This window comes from Delphinus delphis, chromosome 21, assembly GCF_949987515.2.
Source record: "Delphinus delphis chromosome 21, mDelDel1.2, whole genome shotgun sequence".
NCBI lineage: Eukaryota > Metazoa > Chordata > Mammalia > Artiodactyla > Delphinidae > Delphinus > Delphinus delphis.
In genome coordinates, this window is record NC_082703.1 from 30,265,676 (window position 1) to 30,288,078 (window position 22,403).

The following is a 22,403-nucleotide window of genomic DNA, read 5'->3' on the forward strand; positions in this document are numbered from 1 at the left end:
CTCACGCTTTATATTTTGGTCTAGTGATTTCTTTGGCTTACCCATGTATTCTGAGAAACAAATTGTCAACACATAGTTTAGATTTTTTTAAGCTGATAACTTGTAACGGTCATTATATCAGATCCTAATATTCTCTACATGGCCTCAGGGGGCTCACTGGAAACTTAGAATAGACTTTTTCTGCATTATCTAAAAAAAATTAATATATTTAAAATGTATCAAGACTAAAAATGATTGATGCTAGATCAGCATAACAGATTATATAATGTTTGTTTGCTTACATTCTTGGCTGAAATGTGGTGAAAATTTATTAAATTGGATCTCAGTTGAATTGTATAGCTGGTGACCATTTTATGCACCAAGGGACTGTGCCTCCCCAGCAGGTGGAGAGATATTGTTTATGATGATTCCATTCTTCCTTTTGTAATGACTCCCTAATTTGTTCTGTTGGGGAGATTTTGATAAAACTATAGCTGTTGTCAAATATACTTCTTTTGCTTTTGTTTCATTATTATTGTTGTTGCTACTGCTGTTGTGTTTTTGTGTTCGTTTGTTTGTTTTTGCTGTTCTCAAGTTTGAAAATTACCCAGACCGTAGCTGGTTCATAGATTGTACAATGCATATTTTCATATATTTTCTGCCTACAGGCTTCAGGTTCATCTTTACTTAAAAAATACAAAGATGGTCCATAAATGTATAATGAGAGAATTTCAAAAGACTACTTCGTTTTCCCAGTACGTAAAAAAAAATCTGACTTTATGAACGAGATGTTAAAGTTGTGCAGAGTACGTACCTGTAATTCAGTAAACCTTGCATGTAACACTGTTTTAAAAGTCAGCATTGAAAATAGTGTTTCAACATTTTTAGGGCATCGACCTTCTAATCAAATATTATAAAAAATAAATTATTTTGTAGCAAAACATATAGATACTAATATTTTGTACTGTACTGAGTAGTCACCTATACCATTTAAAATGTTTTTGTTATATTAAATTTGCAAGTTTTAAAAGCCATTTTTACATAACTTTATAGATTCTTTTTTTTCCTTTCAGGACTACTTATTTTCATGTATTTGCTAGTAGCTATGTATTTTTATTTGCTAGTAGCCATGTCCTACGAGCAAATAATCAATGCTCTGTCAACCAGCCAACCACTTATGTGGTTGCATTTATGTAGGCAAAATATTTGTTCCCAGAAAAAGAAATTTTAGTGTGCTGCCTTTTTAAAAAAAACAAAACAAGTGCTTTAATTGTGTGACTGAAAGGTTTCCTTTTTTGCACATATGAGCATTTAAATGTCATTTCCAATTTATTTTATATGTACTGGGTAGGAGCGCTTCAGCTTATAAAAAGTATTTAGCTGGTCAGAAGAAATTAAATATATGGAAAGATTCTTTTTAAGATTAAAATTCTTTTTAAGAAAAATATTTTAAATGTTTGATGAGAGCTATTATATCAGGTTAAGAGTCTGAATGCTCCAAGGGCACTGAATAACTTTCAACTGCATAACCATGCTAAGCAGACTATCTTAGAAGATGATATGTTTTCTATTGATTCATTTGGCTATAAATTCAAAAGTGTCATGGGCTAAAACATTTCTACTCATTAAATATATTAAGAGATGAATTTAAATAAAATTAATAGCAACCGCTGTCCCTCTGAAACTTTCTTTTACAGGATCATACAGCAATCAAAATCTGACATCCAATTAGAGAAAAGGGGAAAGGGCAGGGGGAGATGACAGTTTTCATAATATCGAGTTTTGCTGATGGCGTAAGATGGTAATGGACTCAACTTACCAGCTTATAATACAATTTTCATTTTATTTTAAACATATTTTGCATGATATAAAAATATTGATCACAGTGAGCTTTACCAATTGTTATTGCTATAAAAATGGATGCAGAAACAATATTTTTAGTGGAAATAAATTATATAGTCATTATTCTTTTTTAAAATCACAAGAGAAAAACCTCAGCTGTTTGGTCATTGGCAGAAAACCAGTCTTTTAAAGAGGTCTTTTGCAGATGCGCTCCAGTCCATTTCTGTAACATTATCCACATGGTTCAGTCCCACAAAGTCTCTGTGCTCATAGTCCTAACATGGCAACACCATTTTCCCATGATAGAAAAATGACGAACTAGAAAAGATACAATCTTAGTTCATATGTGGTCTTTTCCAATATGAAGGGACACAGCGACATACTTCTTCACTAAATGAAAGTCCCTGCTCACAATGCTTCACTCGATTTGTACACGGTCGTCTGTAACAACTAGGGGAACAAAGAAGGACAGACTTTCGTTAAAGACCAAGGAGATGAATTTGTTAAGCTACAAATGCACTTTTGTGTTTTTTTAAGTTCCAAACTAGTACAGAGTTACTCATTTTATCATAAAATTGTTCTCCAGTTTATACATTGCTAAAGTTTGTGCCTGGCGTTACCAAATTTAAGAGGAATGGAAAAACCTAAAAAAAAAAAGAAAGAGTCTTGCTTGCAGAAATAACGAATGGAAGAATGAGGTATTGTGAGCATTAGTTCTTTTGAGGTGCTCTGTGCTTCGTAGATGAAAGTAACATAAAACAGAAATTTTGGAAGTGAATATCTAAGGTCTGCCGATTCAGTGTGATCACGTAAGCATGGTAGCATTCACAAGACTCTGGGACTCGTTTGGAACCCAGACTTTGGAGTTTGGAGCGATTAAACCCAGCCATTCTGGCAGGACCGTGGTCCACGGTGAGGGCCCCATCCTCACTCTTGACTTGACTAGACTGGCAGCTGGCTGGCTGCACGAGAGTGGCTCAGCCTCCCTCCTCCACCTGGGCTCCATGTGAAAACAGTGCGGTCTGGGGGAAGGCACTGGGAGGGACAGTATTCACTGTGAGGGTCCCTTTCCTCCTACCCCAGATGTCCAGTTTCTAGTAGTGGCAAAAGGACAAACGACCCAGCAGCCAGTCACATCAGCAGCCCTGTTGCTCCAGTGAATGGGAGCTATCTTTGAAGGATTTTTCTGGAGGATGAGTATACGTAACATGTGGCAGTGGGGATGGATATAATGCAAGAAAAATGCAAGGTGACCTGGAGATCAAACATGCACCACAGAAATACTACAGATGTGATTTTGAAACAGCATTTCTTTTACTCCAGAAAAGAAAGCATGTCTAGTTAGAATGTTATTTATTTATTTTCAGTTCTAAATACAATGACATTATTATAAGGCCACTGGTATTCCTTTACTAAAGAGATACAATTCTCAATGATCAATGTAAGTTGCTGACTAAGGCAGTGAACCACAGAATATATACTCTGCCTGCCACAATTTTGGAATAAATATGAAGAGAAAATGAGTATATATATGTTCAAAATATTAAACTATCTTTTTTTTCGCTTCAGTATATGCATAAAACCTGGAATTATACACTTAGAAAAATGAACATGGGGAGAGAGTTAGTAAATAGAAAGCCATTAAGGAACAGTGTATGCGATGAGGAGAAACACAATGACAGAAATCTTTTCTACTAAGTTAATATAAGAATTCTGTAGACAAGTATGGATGGTTAGTTTTTTTGCTTTTTTTTTTTGCGGTACGCAGGCCTCTCACTGTTGTGGCCTCTCCCGTTGCGCAGCACAGGCTCCGGACGTGCAGGCTCAGCGGCCATGGCTCACGGGCCCAGCCGCTCCGCGGCATGTGGGATCTTCCCGGACTGGGGCACGAACCCATGTCCCCTGCATTGGCAGGCGGACTCTCAACAACTGTGCCACCAGGGAAGCCCAGCTGGTTAGTTTTATGTAAACAAAAATTTCAGGTTTTTCAATGTATACTGGGTTCACTCAGATTCAATATGAAAAAATGGTTTCATGATCTTTAATAAAATTTAGTATCTATATTCTGCATTTTTGAAATATCCTTTTGGTGATTAGAGTAGGATATGCAAGTAAAATTGGAATATCATTGCCCAGAATATTCTAAAGAGGAAAAACAAGGATTCCTATCAGGTCTTCTGAAATGACAAAGGAAGAAAATAAAAGTCATTAATGAGATACCTAGATTCATGGAAGTCTCCTCATGCACTAGCTAACATGTTAGTGTGGACAAATCATCAGAAAGATAAACTGAAGTGGGAATACAAACTCTTGAGAATCAAAAAGAAGGATACTTTATTTACTGAAGATAAAGGTAATGATGAACATTCATGCAGATACTAAACTGTAGATAAATGGAAGTATTCATGCAGATACTAAATTGTAAATAAATGTAAATAAATTGTAGTTATTTACAATTATAAATAATTGTAAATAAATAAATGTAAATAAAGTTTTAAGTTGTGTGAATAATCATCTGTTGAAAGGGTGTTATCACCATCTGTAAAGAGTGGGTGGAAAAAGAGAACCCAGTGAGAACTCCAGTGATGGACAGCAAGTGGTCAGAAAACCTAAAGGACAACCAGGAAAGAGCAATGTTGTCTCACTCAAAACAGAGGAGAGCCTAAAGAGAAACTACGGAAAGGACAGTTTTACAGAAAGACCAAATTGTCCATCGGATTTGACAATGCAGGGTCTACTGAACTTGATCGTGGAATATTAGGGCATAAACCAGGTTCCAGTTGGTTGAATAAATGAGAGATGAAAGAGGTGAACAGACAAATGCCAAATGCCTGGTCTTGGTGCAACTCAGAAGACAAGGACAGAGCTTGGTTGCTACAGAATGCTCAAAATCGCAGTGAGATGCCAATAAAATAGAAAAAATGGAGGGGGATGAACACTAGAGTTGAGGACATTGAAGGTACGGAAGGGAGAGGGCGTGACTGGTGGAGCGAGATGCTGAAGGAGAGTGGGAGCAAATGTCAAAAGCACAGGTCTGGCTTATTCTCAGATCAAAGAGGAAGAGGTTCAGGGCTTAACACTGAAAGTGTTTGAGTCCAAGAGACTCATTTTTTTCTGGTGAAGAAGGGAGCAGAATCAGGTTTAAGGAATGTCTTGAGTAACCTTGAACAACGTATTAATTTATTTCTCTGATTCCATTAAATATTATACTTATATTTTCATTTCTAGATACAATTCCACAGTAAACGGTATCATCCTATCCTTTGTAAAGCTTGCACATTTTCTGCACTTAGAACAGCTGTACAAAATTACATCTGATGGCATCATCATTTTGTTGGGGGCAGGTGAAAATGCTCCACAAGTGACTGTCCTTTGCATCTGTTCTCTAACTCACGTGGAGAGCTACTACCTTAGTCTCTGGAACAAGGATTTAGTGCATTCTGAGCTTGGATCTGGTTTTGGTTCCCAGGACTCCCACCTTATTTTTGGGGGGCAAAGTCTCACAAAAATTTAGCATTGGTTACAAATATCAGAATTCATCTTCCAGAACTTAACTAGTTCCATTCTAACAAAGAACCAATATCTTGGTTGAGAAAACTGCTTTGCATTGAGAAAACTATTTCCAGTAAGAGAAATGAATACTGTTTATGAAGATTTCTTACCTGCATGTTTGATGCTGAAACTTCTTTCCTTTCAAGAAGCATTTCTGTGGAGTTTCTGTACATTCACAGGCACATTTTCCAGGGTTTAGGGGTTGATTTCTTGGGCAGGTTCTTTTACATACGCACTGGCATGTGTTTTCGTCAAATTCTCTGTTGGCCGCACACGAGTTGGGGAAGAGTTTGTTTTTACAGACACACTGGCATGAGTTTCTGTCCAGTTCCTTGTGGGGTCCACAGCTGGAAGGCCAAAGCCCCCCTCTGCAGACGCACTGACAGGTCTCTTCATCCAGCTCCTTGTTGGGCCCACAGATGTCATGGAATCCGTCTGCAGAGTCTAGATAAACACAGTCAGGACATCTTTACTATCCCTTACTTGGTGCTGGGTGCGGTGGGAAACAATAAAAAGCCTTTAAAAGTGTTTTCATTTCCATGTTGTTCATTAAAGGGTTGTGCACACACACAGGTAGGTTCCTTCACAAAGAATTTCAAAATAATACCAATACAAAGCAGAAAGTGTCCTATTTTGTAGTGAGTGATTTCAAAGCATGAAAATGAATATTGTACATGTGATTTTAATATTACAATATTTGTTCATCAAAACAGAGACATTTAGTCTTTAATACAGCATTCGGCTTACCGTCTCCAGCATTAGAGGAAAAAATGAAATCTTGCTGAGCCAGGCATCTGCAGATGTGATTATTCCATATGTAATCTGTGGGGCAGGTCTTGTTTGCAGCCTGGCATCTGTGGGAGAGATGGGTTAAGCAAGAGAATAATTGTTACATGGAAGGGATCATCTCTTTTCTTACCTACGTGTTACAAAATCAACAATGCTTGTAAAAAAAGCACCAAGATGACGTAAGAATATATAAAATGAAATGCAAACATTCCCTCTCAAACTGCTCCCACCCACAGGTGCTGTCAAATTCTAATCCCAGAGGTGACCACTGTTAGTGGAATGGTCTTATATCATTCATTCCAGATTTCTATCTTTTTAAGGCAAATGCATTTATTTGTATAATCACATACTGTTTTACTTCATGAAAAAATGGGATAAAGCCTTTTATACTATTCTGAAATTTCCTTTTTCCATTAAACGATATATTATGGACCTCTTTATATGTCACTTTATGAAGTTTGCTACATCGTTTTTACTGGCTGCATCGTAGTCCATAAATGGATGTACTATTATTTATTTTATTAATCTCCTATTGGTAGTCATTGGAGTTTCTTCCAATTTACGGCTTTTTCAAACAGTTCTACAGGAAACATCCTTATACATGCACCTTTACGGCCTTATTTCTGAAGCACAGATGCCCATAGCTGTAAAGCGTCCATTAATACAGATTTCCCACTCCTCGCTCCACAGAAAGGAATCAAAGACCATGTTCTTTGTTGTTATTCTAGTTTTTCCTTCCCTTCCTCCTTCTGTCTTCCTTATTTATTTAACTAAAAATCTGAACATATGGGCTTCAAATGCTCCTTTGATGTGCCAATTGTCTCACTGTTGCCTAACTGGGACCCCTTCGTGTTGGTGCCTGTATGGCATGACCCCTTTATTTTTCCAGCTTCTCTGCTTTCTGGGATGAACAGATGCCATACACTCATGTTGCCCGATTTCTCCCCCATGCCTGGATCAGCCATCCCTTCAGGGAGCCCTAATTCTCTTTTTTGGAGAAGAGCATTATTATATTTGGGGGAATAGATTATTGATCTTAAGCAAGAAATACCTGTACATATTTTTAGGGAAAAAAGTTCATAGTGCTATTTCCAAATCCAGTTGAACATTACTGGGGTTTTAAATTTAGTCCTTTGACTTCAACTAATAACTTCCATTAAAATCTTGGTTTCTAACCATCTTTGCTTAAATATAAGTATATATTGAGATATTTGCTTTATCCAGCAAATACTATATGTTTTTTCTTTTCAACTCATTATTTTGAAAGTGGAAAACATTTATGTGATCATCAGAGTTAAAATTATGAGAAAAAGTATATTCAGAGGTCTTTTGGATTCATATCTCCAGCATGCTGTTTTCGTAGCTTTTGGTTTATATCATCAGTGTTTCTTTTTGCAAAGAAAAGATGTAAGTCTATATGTATGTATTTTTTTCTTATTTTTTTACACAGAAGATAGCATCCCTTATACACTGTTCCAGACCTTGCTTTTTCACTGAATAATATTTCCTAGAGAACATTATACTTTCCTAATAATTTGAGGTATCCCTGAGAGCAAATCTCTACTCATTACATATTTTTGTCATTATTTTCTTGGGAAGTCATGAACATGTTTCTGTTCCACATAAAATCTAGACAGTATTTATCAGTTTGCCAAAATAGTATCGTGTTTTTAAATTTACATCCTACCCAAAACTTTAGCAGCCTTCCATCAAATAAGAAGCAGTTATATGTAAGTATATAACAGCAATGCAATTAATCCTGGCTCACGAAACTCAAGTCACTCTTCTATCAATGATGATGAAACCATTCTGGCTACGCTGTCCCAACATTGACGTATATGTCGTTTAAGTAATACATTCCTGATACATGTTGGTATCAGGTGGGTACAGTGCTGTTGTGGTCGCAGTAGAAAAGCATCTTTAATTTTGCCAATATGTGATTTATACTGCCGTTACTTAAGCCAGTGTTTTTCCAGCTGTTAGCAGCAACCCATTAGTGGATCTTGAGCTCAATTATATGGGCTGGGAAATGCATTTTTAAAATATAAAAGAATAGCATATAATAAAATATGAACTACTGGAGTGCACGTGGTAAAGAATGTTTTCTGCAACTTTATTTCAATTATATATATATATGCATATAAATATTTTTGAAATGTATGTAATGTGCATGGACAGATACGTGTGTATAAATATGCATATACAACCCCCCACACACAACCTCCCTGTCTCCCACATGTGTGGTGTATGTGTGTTTGTGTATAGATGGTTGCAATGCCAGATGTATTTGTTTTAGTTACAGTCATTAAAGTAGACAAAACACATCTAAGCTATTTAAATGGGAAGTGTCAAGAATAATCTCCATCACTAGCCTAAGGGAGGTTGGTGAAAGATAAAATCTTCAACTGCAGGAGTATGTGTTAATGTGTCTGTGCTTAAGTATAAATATGTACGCAAAATTGCTTATCCCAAACAGGTATGAAGCAAAAACAATTTCCTCTCTCTTATGTAGTGAGGAAAAATATAGTTTTCTCTCTAATATTTCGCATCTTCAGAAGTATGAATTCAAAAGTATGGACTGTGTGTAGAAATGAATGTAGGAAATGACATTTCTGGAAGTGTCATAAAAAACAAGAAGGTGCCTTGCCTAGTTTTATAGAATTAAATAGTGATTTCATAGTTCTTTTGCTTTTGAATGTTCATGATAAAAATACGGCCTTCAGAATAACACTTGCAATTATGTTATACCTGAAATGTTTTGCCAACATAAACTTTTATTGCCAACTAATTATGGTTTGCTCAAAGTGAATTAAATATTTTAATTTCTAATATTCTTAAAACTTAAATTTCTAGAAAACTATAGCTTCAGAAGCTTTGCCAAGAATAAAAAAAACTTCTACTCATCAGTGTTAACACACAATTCAGTGCTGAAATTTGGAATCCTGGTAAGATACGACTTAATTAAAGAAACATATATTTGACTATACTTCAATAAAAAAAGCATATTTGGATAGAATATATTTTTATAATTACTTCAAGTTCCCTGCTCTAAAAGTGAATAGCATCTTCTAAGTGTTTAAAGCTTCTCATGTGAAAAGATGGGAGACACAATTTCCAAAATATTGTTATGTTAGAATGAAAGGAAATGTTTTCATGGTGGATAGAAGATTTAGTACAATTTACTTACCTTCTACACATCTTAATTTCCAAAGCATTTTTATCCTACTGAAATTTCTCTTTGAGTTCTGAATATTAATGTGTGTAAACATATTTTAAAATTTTATAAATCAGTTATCTTATATACTGTATTTATAAAACCTATTGATTCAAAGGCACATTTTGTTTGCATAGAAAAGCAGAACATTGTGCAATTATTTGTGAAGTAATTTATGTTGAGAATCATATGTAAATAGGTTAACTTTCCTACTTTTCCTTTCCCATCCCTACACACACTAACACATCCACAATCCTGCTTATCATTTGTACGGAGGATAAAGATGCTTTTCTAAGAATTATTTCATTAATTGTTTCAAAACTTCACTTGGCTGGTTTGGTAGCTATTGCTTTTTGCTAATGAAAACCGAGGAACAGGGCTTCCCTGGTGGTGCAGTGGTTGAGAATCTGCCTGCCAATGCAGGGGACACGGGTTCGAGCCCTGGTCTGGGAAGATCTCACATGCTGCGGAGCAACTAGGCCCGTGAGCCACAACTACTAAGCCTGCGCGTCTGGAGCCTGTGCTCCACAACAAGAGAGGCAGCGATAGTGAGAGGCCCGCGCACCGCGATGAAGAGTGGCCCCCGCTCGCCGCAACTAGAGAAAGCCCGCACGCAGCAACGATGATTCAACACAGCCAAAAAATAAATAAATAATTAAATAAATAAATAGCGTTACCAAAAAAAAAAAAAAACCAAAAAACAAAAAACCGGGGAACAAAAATTTAACGGTTTGTGTGTTAGAGAACAACAAATTTAATGATCAAATCAATCTTATTTTGCCATTGACCTTCCTTTGAAAATGCTAAAAGATTAATCTGCTCCAACATGTGTTAAGTTCTACACATTGGGTAATAATTACTAGCTCTTGTGCACTGAACATTGTAGTAGGCTACTTCGTGCATCCTATGTTTTGGACTCTCATCTCTACTTTTCGTCACTCGGGTTTTTATATACTTGAAATTCCCTGACTCTCCAAATCAATATTTAAGGAATGAAGACATACTACCACCTTTATTTGGCATTAGTTAGAGCTGAGCTGAAATGTTATTCTTTTTCAAATAACTATCATCTTGGTAATATATTTCTAAGAGGAAAAAATGAACTGCATCTTGATTTATATTAAAATGCTTATTGATATAATTTACTAAGTATCTCTTTAAAAATATTTCATAGGTTGCTCAAAATGAATGTTGACATTAATTGAATACTAATTCAACTTGTAGCACTCAATGACTTCTTTAAAAAGCAAATTCTTTCTATGGAGATGAACTGTGCTGTTAATCGATTAATCTCATTGGAAGCCCTTTTAATAAGGTATCTTTACAACATCCCAGCAGATTAAAATTCTGCTGATCATGTGGCATCTATAGTCCACAGGTGTGTTCTTCAAATAGCTATTCTTTGCTAAATCTTGTTAAAAGTGGTGTATGATCCAGTAATATTAGTTTGAAAGCATGTACTACGAGCTCCAAGGAGCTTTACGTCATTCAGTTGGACATTCAATAAGATGTTCTTGTACTCCATTGCGAAAACCGTAAGGGAACTCTGACTACATAATTAATTTTGAAAAAAATCAAAATAGGGTTTTGATTTCCTAATGGCCAACTGCTGATGTCGTTTGAACTTCGCCCACTATGATTAACATCACTCAGACCTGTAATACATTACGGCTTAATATCAATCTAGACCCTTTTTGCTCAAGATTGCTCTCAGCATAGGAGGTGGGGGGGCAAATATATTCTTTCATTATCAGAGCCACAGAGCCCTGAGTAAAACCAGCGCCCTGGTTTCAACAATTTTATTCCAAAAGTCTTTGAATTGTTGTGTTCATCTTGAGTTCATCATGCGTGGCCCTTGAATACACTCAGCAATCTACACAGATGTTGATTTGCTTATATTTTTGCAAGAGTGGTAAATATCAAATGAAAAGTGGTTAAGTAAAAATGGCCTTGATAGTGAATGTTATTAAGTAGCTTCTTCAGTACTATGGGTAGAAATCAGAATTATATTCATTTTAAAGGCTCTATATAAATTGTCTTAAAAAAGGAACATGTTTAACAGAAATATATCTAAATAAAACGCATATATTTATCATACCTGGTATTGATTTTTATTGATTTCATGCTCATTTGTGCTTACGTCTGCTTATGTTACTATTTTGCTTGTGACTGGAAGAACAGTGGATGGAGTTGGGTTTGTTAAGATATAAAAAAATTAGTAATTATGTCTGATTAATGAAAATCCATAGTTTTACTAATTTTTCTAGACTTAGTAAGTGAAAGGCTAATACAATTGTTGCATTAGTATAAAAAGTGGGCTTAGAAATCTAATCTTTCACTTTTTATGCGAATATAAATGATTGTTTTAAAGCAGTAACCTGCTATATACAACAACCCAGCTACCATCTAAGACTTGGGTATAAAGCATGGCTTATGCCATGTAGTCATTGCTTGGCTAGCTGCGTACAGGAGTGCTTGTTTTTGAGTTGGATGGTCACTAGAACTAGAGCACAGCAGCACAGGATGCTAGGATAAGTCTAGAAGCTTAGGTGGTTTCCTTTTTTAAATTTTTAAACTTTTTGGATTTGGTTGGATATACAAGGTTGAGAGAGGTATGGTAGGTTGAAACAATGGAAATCTAGCAGTTACTCTATTGGTCAGTTTGTCAGTTTTTATTGCTATATTTAACTCAAACTAACAGAATCAGAACAGAGAAATGATAAAATAGTAACCAGGAATTCAGTAAAAATGTCCTTCAATAGCCACTGGTCTCATTATCTCATCACAGTCACATCTCAACAAAAAAGCAAAACGAAAACAATGACAACATGTGTTGAGGGCATGAGAGGGTCGCTACGACATCAAAATGACTGGTTGAGGGCAGTGTTTCGGGGAAGGGAAGTAGGGCTGAACAGGGGTTATGAGGGCAGTGAAACATTCTGTAAGACAATATAATGGTGGATACCTGTCATTATGCATTTGTCAAAATCCATATAATGTGCAACAAAAAGATACTAAAGTAAACTATGGATTTTAGCTGATAATGTATCAGTATTGGCTCATCAATGGTATCAGATTTACCACACTAATTATACTCCAATAAAGACCTATTTTTTTTAAAAAAAGATGCTAATAATAGGAGAACTAGTTGGGGGAGAGCAATGGCTTCCTGCTCAGTGTTTCTAAAAACCTAAAATTTCTAAAAAAGTCTATAGATTTTTTAGAAGATGATTGGTAGATGTGGTCTAATAATATGGACATTTATTAAAAATAATCATCAATGTGATCTGGGTAAACTTGACATTAAATGTCACAAAATCTTTGATCTAATAGCCCCTACCTATGGGTAACATTACAGAAACAGCCTAGCGCAGAGGATGTACTGATGAAATCTTCTCGGTCATATACATTTTGCTGTCATTTCTACCAGTCAATCAGCAAGCCACAGGGATGCTGTGCTCTCCATTATTAACTTTTAGAAAGCAGAAACAGACAGCCCAAAGACAGGCACACTCTACAGCATGGTTGGCTTCCTTTTGGAAAAAAATACGCTTCAGGGTCTGGAATCTCTTACCTGAGTTCATATCATAGGTGCTCATTTGAAGGTGTTTGACAATATTTAGATGATGAGCTTTGTAGGAAAGAGGATGAATAGACATGAATTAAGATTTCAAAAATAATTGCATATGAACCTAGGGCTTGACCTGCAAAGAGGATATTTTCAGGGAAGAATAAAAATTCATGTTTTAAAATGCTGAAAAAAAGGGTGGTTTCTGATCAACTGGTGCTAGACTATGTCACAGTTTAATTGGCAGGTAAATTATCTTCACATTTCTGCTCTGAAATAGTTTATTAAAATCAACATGCTATTCTGTTTATCTCTATCTTGTGTAAAGCGACAATGTACAATCTTGAAATCAAAAGGGAAATAATGAAAAATTAAAAGGGGAAAAAGAAAAACTCATGGATATTCAAGTTTCTAAGCATTAGGACTAAGGATCCATTGTAATAGATGAACAGTCCAAAGACACTCAGATTCTAAATCAAAGGTTTTCGTGGCTGTAAATCTACTCTGTTTGTTGAACAGATGAACTGTCACAAGAATGAAGTTTCCCTAATAAACCTGAATAACTGTAACTTCTTAGAAGCAGGTATGCTTTACTGGGTATCTTAGTAAACATTGTTAACACTTTTGTAAAAGAAATAAAGGCAGTAAACAAACTCACAAATTAGCCTTCAGGCTAGATTTGTCAATTTTTGCACCTTTCTTCACCCTTCCTTTTTGTCTTTCTCACCATAACATGACTCTCCCCCATGATACAGCCTCTTTATCAGGCTGAAATAATACATATCCTCTATCTTTATTAACCATTAAAACAACTCAAGGTACCTTGGCCATGGTGAGCAATGTCTTGTCATTTCTCTACTCACAGAACTCCCTATGCTTCCCCAATACCTGTACAGAGGCAAAACACCGCAGGCTGTGCTCAAAGGTCCAGAAGCATAGTCTCAGCATTGCCTTTGTAATTTATCTCTACTGCTTTTACAGATTTAAATCCAGTTAAATTATTCGATTCTATTCATTGGTCCCAGAACGTGTTATTTTCTTTAGGATAACTTTAGGAACATTGTTAATGATAACCAATTGACTAACCAATACATTTACCAGTGGGTAAAATTAACTGCAAGGCACTTGTCTCTCAAATGTGACATCTCTCTCCTTTGATTTTATTCTTTTCCTAATGCTTGAATATTGCCTTCCCTATAGTATAATGTCATAGAATAATCATGAAAAAACTATCTATCTATCTATCTATCTGTATCTATCTACCTATCTATTCATCCAATGGAATACTATGCAGCTGTTTAATGAACACACCAGGCCTATAGAAATCAATGATTACATCTATAAAACATACTGTTGAGACTAAAACTAATGGCCCAATTTTAACACAAAAATTTAAACACACCAAGGTGTACCCTATAATCTCTCGTGGTATGTTAATACATCCACCTGCTATAAAAATAGCAAAGCACGAATGAGAATAGTACAATTTCTGCGTAGTGGTTACTTCTGGGAATCAAGGATGAAGAACGGTGACTGGGGCTTTGGGTTGTATCTTAAGTGAATATGACAAAATGTTTGTTAAGTTTTGAATTGGGGTAGAAAGATGTCATTTTTTGTCCTTTACTGTATGCTTGAAGTTATTGTTTTTAATTTCAAGAAGTTAAAAATGCAGTAATGACTGCACCCCCAAAGGGAGGAACTGGCTCCTAATTTAGTTGGAATCTCTGCTTTCCTACATTTTTAGTTGTGTGACATTGGGGAAAGTTACTTGATCCCTCTGATTCAGCTTCTCATGCGTAATTGAGACTTTCTCTCACTCTCTTGCTTACCCTCTTTCTTTCTCACCCTCTCTCTCTGCGCCTAGCACATAGTAGGTCATTAATAAATGCATATGTTATCTCTGTATCACGTCCTTCAGGTGATGGAGTCAGTCCTAACCATTCTTAAGCTTTTTCTGATATTTGATCCTCTCACCACTTCTTTCCTTCAACTCTTGTTGGCTTTTGCAATACCTTTTGGATTTGGTAATATATTTCTCGCCCAGTTTTTATGCCTAAATTTTCTGATTGGTCTCTCTCAGTCTCGTGCTAGTCTACGATTTCTCCGAGTTTCCGAAACATTCATATTCCCCATGGTGTCATCTGCTGCCCCTCTTCCCTGCTTATGTCCCATATTTTCCTTGGCTGGTTTAATTTCTTCCAATTGCTCTAAGTGCCAGTTACCTATTGGCAGCTACCCAATGGGCATGCCTCCCCACCCCAGTGTCTCCCCAGCCCCAGATCCACTCTCTGCTGAACATTCCACTCTGATTTCTCAGAGATGCTGCAAAAACTCAAAGTGCACACGTAAATACTAAATTCTCCTTCACAAACCCGTTCTTCCCGTGAACAGGTGTTCCCCGTCTTTTTGAATATCATACATGCAGTTTCATCTTCAATTTCTCCCTCTTTGTCGTCCCACACACGCAGTTGCCAAGTCATACACTTTCTTATATTTCAAATGTCTTTCCATCCCCGCTTCCACTGCCTCAGTACCCACTCTTATTATTTCTCTCTTGGATTATTTCAGAAGTGTCCTCTCCACATTTTCCAACTCCTGTTTGGCTTCTCTAATTCACGTACTACACTGCCACCAGGCTGTTCATTCTATCATATAAGATGTAAATATCACGTCCCTACATGTGTCTTTTAGTGGTTCCTGAGCGACTGGAAGGGAAAGAGAGAAGAAGTCCATCCCTGGAATGGCGTTTGCACTTCTGCTGACCTCTCTGGACTTCTGCAGACCCTCTCCATCACACACTCTGCTGCAGTCATGCAACCACCGTCACCTCCTCTCCTACACCAATTCCAGTCCTAAGGTTACATGTCTGACTCACTTATCGGATTTCTTCTGGAATAGCAATCCTATCTATCTCTATAGCCTAGCACAACAGTAGTACCTAGAGGGCACATAATAACTGTCTGCTGAATGGCTGAATGAAGCAGAGCACAGTGTACTGTACACTTATTATATTAGATACATTTGTGTATGTTTGTCCTCTGGTACATAAGTTGCTTTAGTTAAGAAATTACATAATCCATTTATAAAAATCCTATGTTTCCTAGCACAGTGCTATGCACATAGAACACTCAACATAAATACTCATGAACGAATAAACACCAAGTAGAAAGATCTTGGGCATCGCTTCTTAATCATAAACGGCTCCCTCCATAAAAAGAGTCTCCATCATTAACGGGGCCATAGAAATTCATGGAATTTAATCTGAAGGAAAACATAAGAGGAAATAATTGGAAAAAAGAGAGTAATCTATGAGAACATCCATATGAACATGATAACTGACCCTTTCTGTTAGATACTGTCCTCCACCTCTGAATTTATGGTATTTTTTGTTGCTGCTGCTATTGAGACTTGAATTTTGTTTTGAAAATACTAGAAATGCTCTATGCTATTGGGGGAGAGCTTAAGAAAAAGGAAAACTTGACTTTTTATCTCCTTCTGACACTTTTTTTCTTTAGTTTTTAGCTTTGTATAGGCTAATTACATTTCTAAGACTCAATTTTCTCATTTGTAAAATGTCAGTAAAAATAGCAGCCAATGTTTATTGAACGGTTACTGTGTGTCAGGCACTGGGCTAATATTTCACATGAATACTGACAATAAACATCATTACACCCTCGTGGGTTAGATGTTATCATCATCATCATTGTTGCTCTATTATGGTATTATAATCTTAGATTAATATGTAATATAGTGTCATGTTATTGAATAGATTGTGAGGACTACAGGTTATAAATCTTATACTGTATTGTGTTATATGTAACATTTTATTGTTTTGTTTTAAAGATGAAAAAGTGTCACAAAAAGTTTATAGAACTTAGCAGAACTCAAAAGGGCTAGTGAGCAGAGGAGGAATTTTCAAACCAAGAAGCCATGTACAGCGAGCACACTCTGCTCTGTGGTGTGTGTCATCAAGGCCACCACCTGGCAGCACTAGTTACGAGCATGAGTGGCTTGGTGCACAGTCATATTTAGGAAAATAAATAATAACAATAATAATATCAACATAACACACATTGTCCCTTGACTCTGAATGCACAGAGGTTAGGGGCAACCAAGCCCATCTCTGTCCTCTCGCACAGAACCTAGAAACATTCTTTGTCCTTTTTAGAGACTCAAGAATTATTTTATGAATGGCTCATTTTGTGAATGATTCCCTCAATTACTTAGTTATATCTGTTCTTAAATAACGTAAAACGAATGATATGCTACTTATTTAATCTCGTAATAATGTAAACATAACACCAAGAGTCTGGAAAAGACATGACTCATCTTCCTCCTGGCAGCACTGAGCGGGATTTCATCTCCACAGGAAGGAGTGCTGGGAAGCCCCCCCGCCGAAGGAATCATTATAATCTTGACTTAAAGTGTCACCATAAAGATGTTAAGACATCTACCATTTTGAACCTCAACTAATTTCAAAATTATAGTTAATGAAAGGGGTCTTTTTCTCTTGGCATTTCAAAAATCAATTTTACTGAGGAATAATTTGCATATAAGAAAATGCTCCTTTTTTTTTTAATTTGTTTCATAAAAAAATTTATTTATTTAGGCTGGTCTGGGTCTTAGTTGCGGCATGCAGACTTCTTAATTGCAGCATGCGGGATCTAGTTCCCTGACCAGGGATCGAACCCAGGACCCCTGCATTGGGAGTGCAGTGGACCACCAGGGAAGTCCCAAAATGCTCCTATTTTAAATTCACTGCCTTTTTACAAATTTGTGCACCTGTGTAACGCTCACCACCATCAAAATACAGAACATTTCCATCACCCACAAAAAGTTCCCTTTGCTCAATCCCAGTCAATCCCCACCCCCTGCATCTTTGGGCAACTATTGACTGCTTTCTCTGAGTCTAGATTATCTTTGTCTTTTCTAGGGTTTCATGTGAATTGAATCATACAGTATGCATTCTTTTTAGTCCAGCTTCTTTCACTCAGCTTAACATTTCTGAGATCCATTCATGTTGTCGTGTGTATTAACAGTTCATTCTTTTTAGACTGCGCAGTAATATTCCACTGTATGGATAGACTGCAATTTGTTTATTCATTCATCTTTGATGGACGTTGGTTTGTTCCCAGTTACAGGCTAAAGAGCTTATATGAACGTCTGTCTACAAGTTATGGTGTGGAAATACGTTTATATTTCTCTTGGATAAATACCTAGGTGGGAAGTTATTGATCATATTGTGTGTATTTAAGCTCAAATAATGTTTGAGCTTAAATGTTAATCAAAACATTAGTATGTCATATGCCGAGAAGAAAAATTGTTGATACCCTCTAAATGAATATGTAGTAGTTATATAGGTTAAACATTGTTTTCTCATATGAAGCCGAAGTTAAAGTTAATTTCTCTTAAAAATTTTTTAGTTATTTTTTTAAATGATTTTACTTTTGCTGGAACATGATTATTTTGAATGTTTTAAAAATTATTATATTTGTATTGTTAGTTTATATAAATTGCTAATTTCCATATGTAATTTGACATATTACCATTTTTATAAGTAAATAAATTACTTTAAAAATTTCTCAGCAAATAGTTATGTTACGTTCAATATTGATAGCTTTTACATTTTTATTTAACTTTTCACTATAACATTTTTATTTTGTCCTTTTTAATCCTATGCTGAATAAAAAAGTAAGCTTTCTACTTCCTTTTAAATGTATGAAGCCCAGATATACTTAAGGTATATAAAGAGATATAAATGTGTCTGTGGTATTCAGATTTCATGGGGAGAGGTGATTAGGAAAAAATGCCTATAAAAGGATCCTTAGGGGGTGATAATGGAAAAAAAAATGGTTGACTAGCACTACTCTAAAGGAAATATTTTAAAATAATACTTTGTTTTATTTTTATAGCTATATATGGGTATATAACTACATGTAAAGTTATATATAGTCATCTACTTTAAAATTATATATATATTATAAATATTACACACATACATAGGTGGATATTACATATACACATAGTTATGTGCCCACTGGCTTGGAATATAAAATACATTTCTTATTGTACACAGTGAAACACACTGAAAAACACAAGAGACAAGGAAATGAATCCAACATGAATCTTAACGATAATAATAAATCTGCCCTTTAATGACTATCTCTTAGATGCTGGACACTATAGTCAGCACTGCGGAAGCATTCAGTATTTCCTTCAATCCTCTTTACATCTTTACATTTTACACATAAGCAAACTGAGGTTCAGAGACGTGAAATACCCGATGTTAAAACGCTAATTAATGGCAGACCTAACTCAGCTCTGCTTACTAAGATCCAAGCTCTCTTTGCTCAAACATTTGTCTCTTCTTGACCTCCAACAGCATACAGTATAGTAGTTAGAAGAATAAGTAATGATGAAAGTATGAGTAAAATACACAAATGCTATGAGATATATACAGATAAATAAGTTATTTATTTAAGAAGCATTTGTTGATGAGTGCAGTATACTTGTTTAGCTCCCAAATTTGGAGCGTGATTACCAGTTCAACTGTAAAATAAGGCTAAGTACCACCAACTTCACAGATGCTTTTGTCAGTGTTAAATGAGACAATGTGTGTTAGGGCCTGAAAGTAGTTAACAGCTCAATTATTTTTAAGTGTTATTAGCTGGACATTACAGAAGACATAAGCCTACCTGAAATACTCTCGTGATCCAGGTTCACATGCAACAGTTACAGACCCCTAAACAACCCATGCAAGGATAAAGTAAGTATAGTAATTGCTATGGGAATTCACGAAGCGAAGGTGACTGTGGTATTTGGACACGACAAAGGCAGCAGAAAGACCTTTACCTGAACTCTGAGAAATAGATACAGCTTTGGAAAGGCAGAAAAGAAAGTAAATTTATTTTAAGCCAGGTCAGAATAGAAACAGTTACAGAGCAGGAAATAAGCGTGGTATTTAGGGAACCAGACTTTGTGAAACACAGACTTGGTGAAGAATGAGAAGCAAAACAAGAAAGGAAGGCTGACACCAGAAGACAGAGGTGGAAAATCGGTGCCCAATTCTTTGAGAAGTTGAAAGTCACTGACAGTTTCTGGTCAGATGAATGAAATGATGCCTTTGAAAGCTTACTTGTGACATTATACAGGAGTTGGAGACACATTTGACACAAGAAAGCTAGTACTGAAACCACTGCATTAAATCAGAAATCCATGCAGAATGAAGTGGATCAGGGTGACAGTGTTGGAAATGAAATAATAAGTTTACGTTGGAGCAGATATCTCCCCCAAAATAATCAATAGCTTTTGGGTGTGATATAAGGGAAAGAAGGAATTAATGACAACTGCATGATTTCAAGGCCTCAAAGAATATGAAAGGCCATTACTGTGAATAATGTAGAGGTAAATACACGGACTTAATAAATCTTTGACTTTGTACCTATTACGTCTAATATAATAATAAACACAGCTATATAAAAGGGACTTAAAATATTATAAGTCATCAATATGGTCAGATCTTGAACTGTAATTCTGGAAACCATCAATACAGAGATAACAACTGAAGTGCTTAGAATGGATGAGTTGCCAAGGGACACAGGTGAATAGAGCTCCCAGGGCTGCGGAAATGAAATCGCACCTACTACTTCAGGGGGCCGTTGTCTCCACTTGCATTAGTATGAATTTATTCGCAGATGCTTGTAAGATTTTTTCTTTCTGTCAGTCAAATCAGGCTACCCTTGAGTTTTTCCTACGGTGTCCCTGGAAAGGTAACGCCTCCTATCTGTCACACTAAGTAAAGCAGCACAAAGAGCTCCAACAGGGAAAACTGCTATTAGCCCATCACTTTTATTGTCAAGCCCACGAAAATGAAAGGTTTCTAAAAAGGTTTTTGGTAAATGTATATGTTTACCCATCAATTTATTTATACTTTTGTTACAAATGTTGGAATTATCTAAGGTTTATTTACACGCCCATTCCATATTCCCTGGCTATACTAAAGAACAAAGAGCTGCATCCTAATCTGGGGGCAAAAAGTTCCTAGATCTCAGATGGCAGTGCATAATGATTCATTATAGACTGTTCATAGAGTCAATACGTGATGCTCTATCCAGGCCCTTTATAAGATCTAATGAAGCATATGTTGCCATATACCAAACTAAAAAATAGGATGCGAAAAAAATTTGAATAACAAATGTTACTTTGATTGTTAATTTGAAGTAATATTAAGAAAAATTATTTCAAGTATTAATCAAAATTTCAGTATTCAATCCTTGCTGAAATAAAAAATATGAATCGATATATAGAGAAAAACTAATTGAGATTGAAGAGAGGCAACTGAATGCTAATAGATGGAAAATAATGTATTTATATTTACTTTTTGTTTTGGACCAAAAATCTTAGGCTCAAATATTTTTAGTTTTAGCATCATCTATGAATTTGCACAGTTGATTTCATGAATGTTGAATGTCTTCTTTTTATTTGATGCAGAAGTATATTACCGCAAATTTCACAAAAATTCTTTCCATCAACTGTGTTTACTTGGAAATAATTTTATATTAGTAGAGGATGAAGAAAAAAATAGATTTAATTCATACTCACTGTGGTAGTGTTGCTGGCAGGGAACGTCTAATAATTGAATGGACTTGTCTGTAAACATCCAGCTTAGACATGCATCGGCAGGAAGTGTGATTGGCAAAACTGATTGTTACTGGTTTGGGGCCTTGAGAGAGAGGCACTGTAATTTCAAACAACTACAAAGAAGGGACAAAAGAAGAAAAATTATATAGATGCTATAAAGCATTTTTATGGTACATGTTGGAGTCCAAAAAGAGTGATATTAACTCTTCATGATTAGGTAGTGCTGCCTAATGTATTCAGGATGCTAAAGTTTTTATGATTACAATCTAAAAACTGTTTTGCGTCTAGTAAGTATCCTTTATCAGAATAGTAAACAGTCTATATGCTTATCTCATGTCACTATTATAAAGCATAGTAGAATTCTGATAACCAACTAATGACTACAGAGCAGAGATGTGACAAACCAACATGTTCAAGGAAAAAAGGATTGTTTCAGAGTCCTAGATTATTCCAGGGGTTTAAAAAAATGGCACTGATATAAATATCTTTGTGATGTAAGAGCAAATCTATTGGTCACACAACCTTGAAATGTTTGGTTAAGTCCTATTTTATGTAAATTGAATACACAGACATAAAATACATAGATGTAAAACTGACTCTCATTCCAAATTAAACTTCAACCTCAAAGTAGTTTTACAGTTATCTGAGATATCTTATGAATTTATTACGTTTAAAAGAAAAATAAATACATTCATTAGTAAAGGATCGTTTCTGCTATTCTGACGAAGGCATTATGAGAATATAAGTGTAAAACAGGGTAGGACATTATACATGACGGTGGATTAGAGTCTTAACATTTCGTTTAAAACCTCATTCTGA

General features: G+C 35.7%; 1 protein-coding gene across 1 annotated transcript in view; it reads right to left on the bottom strand.

Annotated features, from left to right (window-relative positions):
• Positions 1-1,808: 1,808 nt before the first annotated feature.
• VEGFC (vascular endothelial growth factor C) overlaps positions 1,809-22,403 on the bottom strand; it is an 80,085-nt gene continuing 59,490 nt past the window's right edge. Inside the window, exons 4-7 of the mRNA XM_060001378.1 lie at positions 21,546-21,697; positions 6,121-6,227; positions 5,484-5,817; positions 1,809-2,271 (exon numbers count right to left, since the gene is read on the bottom strand). Of these exons, the coding sequence (XP_059857361.1) occupies positions 2,157-2,271; positions 5,484-5,817; positions 6,121-6,227; positions 21,546-21,697 (708 nt within the window). The 3' untranslated portion in view covers positions 1,809-2,156. The remainder of the gene's footprint in view (positions 2,272-5,483; positions 5,818-6,120; positions 6,228-21,545; positions 21,698-22,403) is intronic.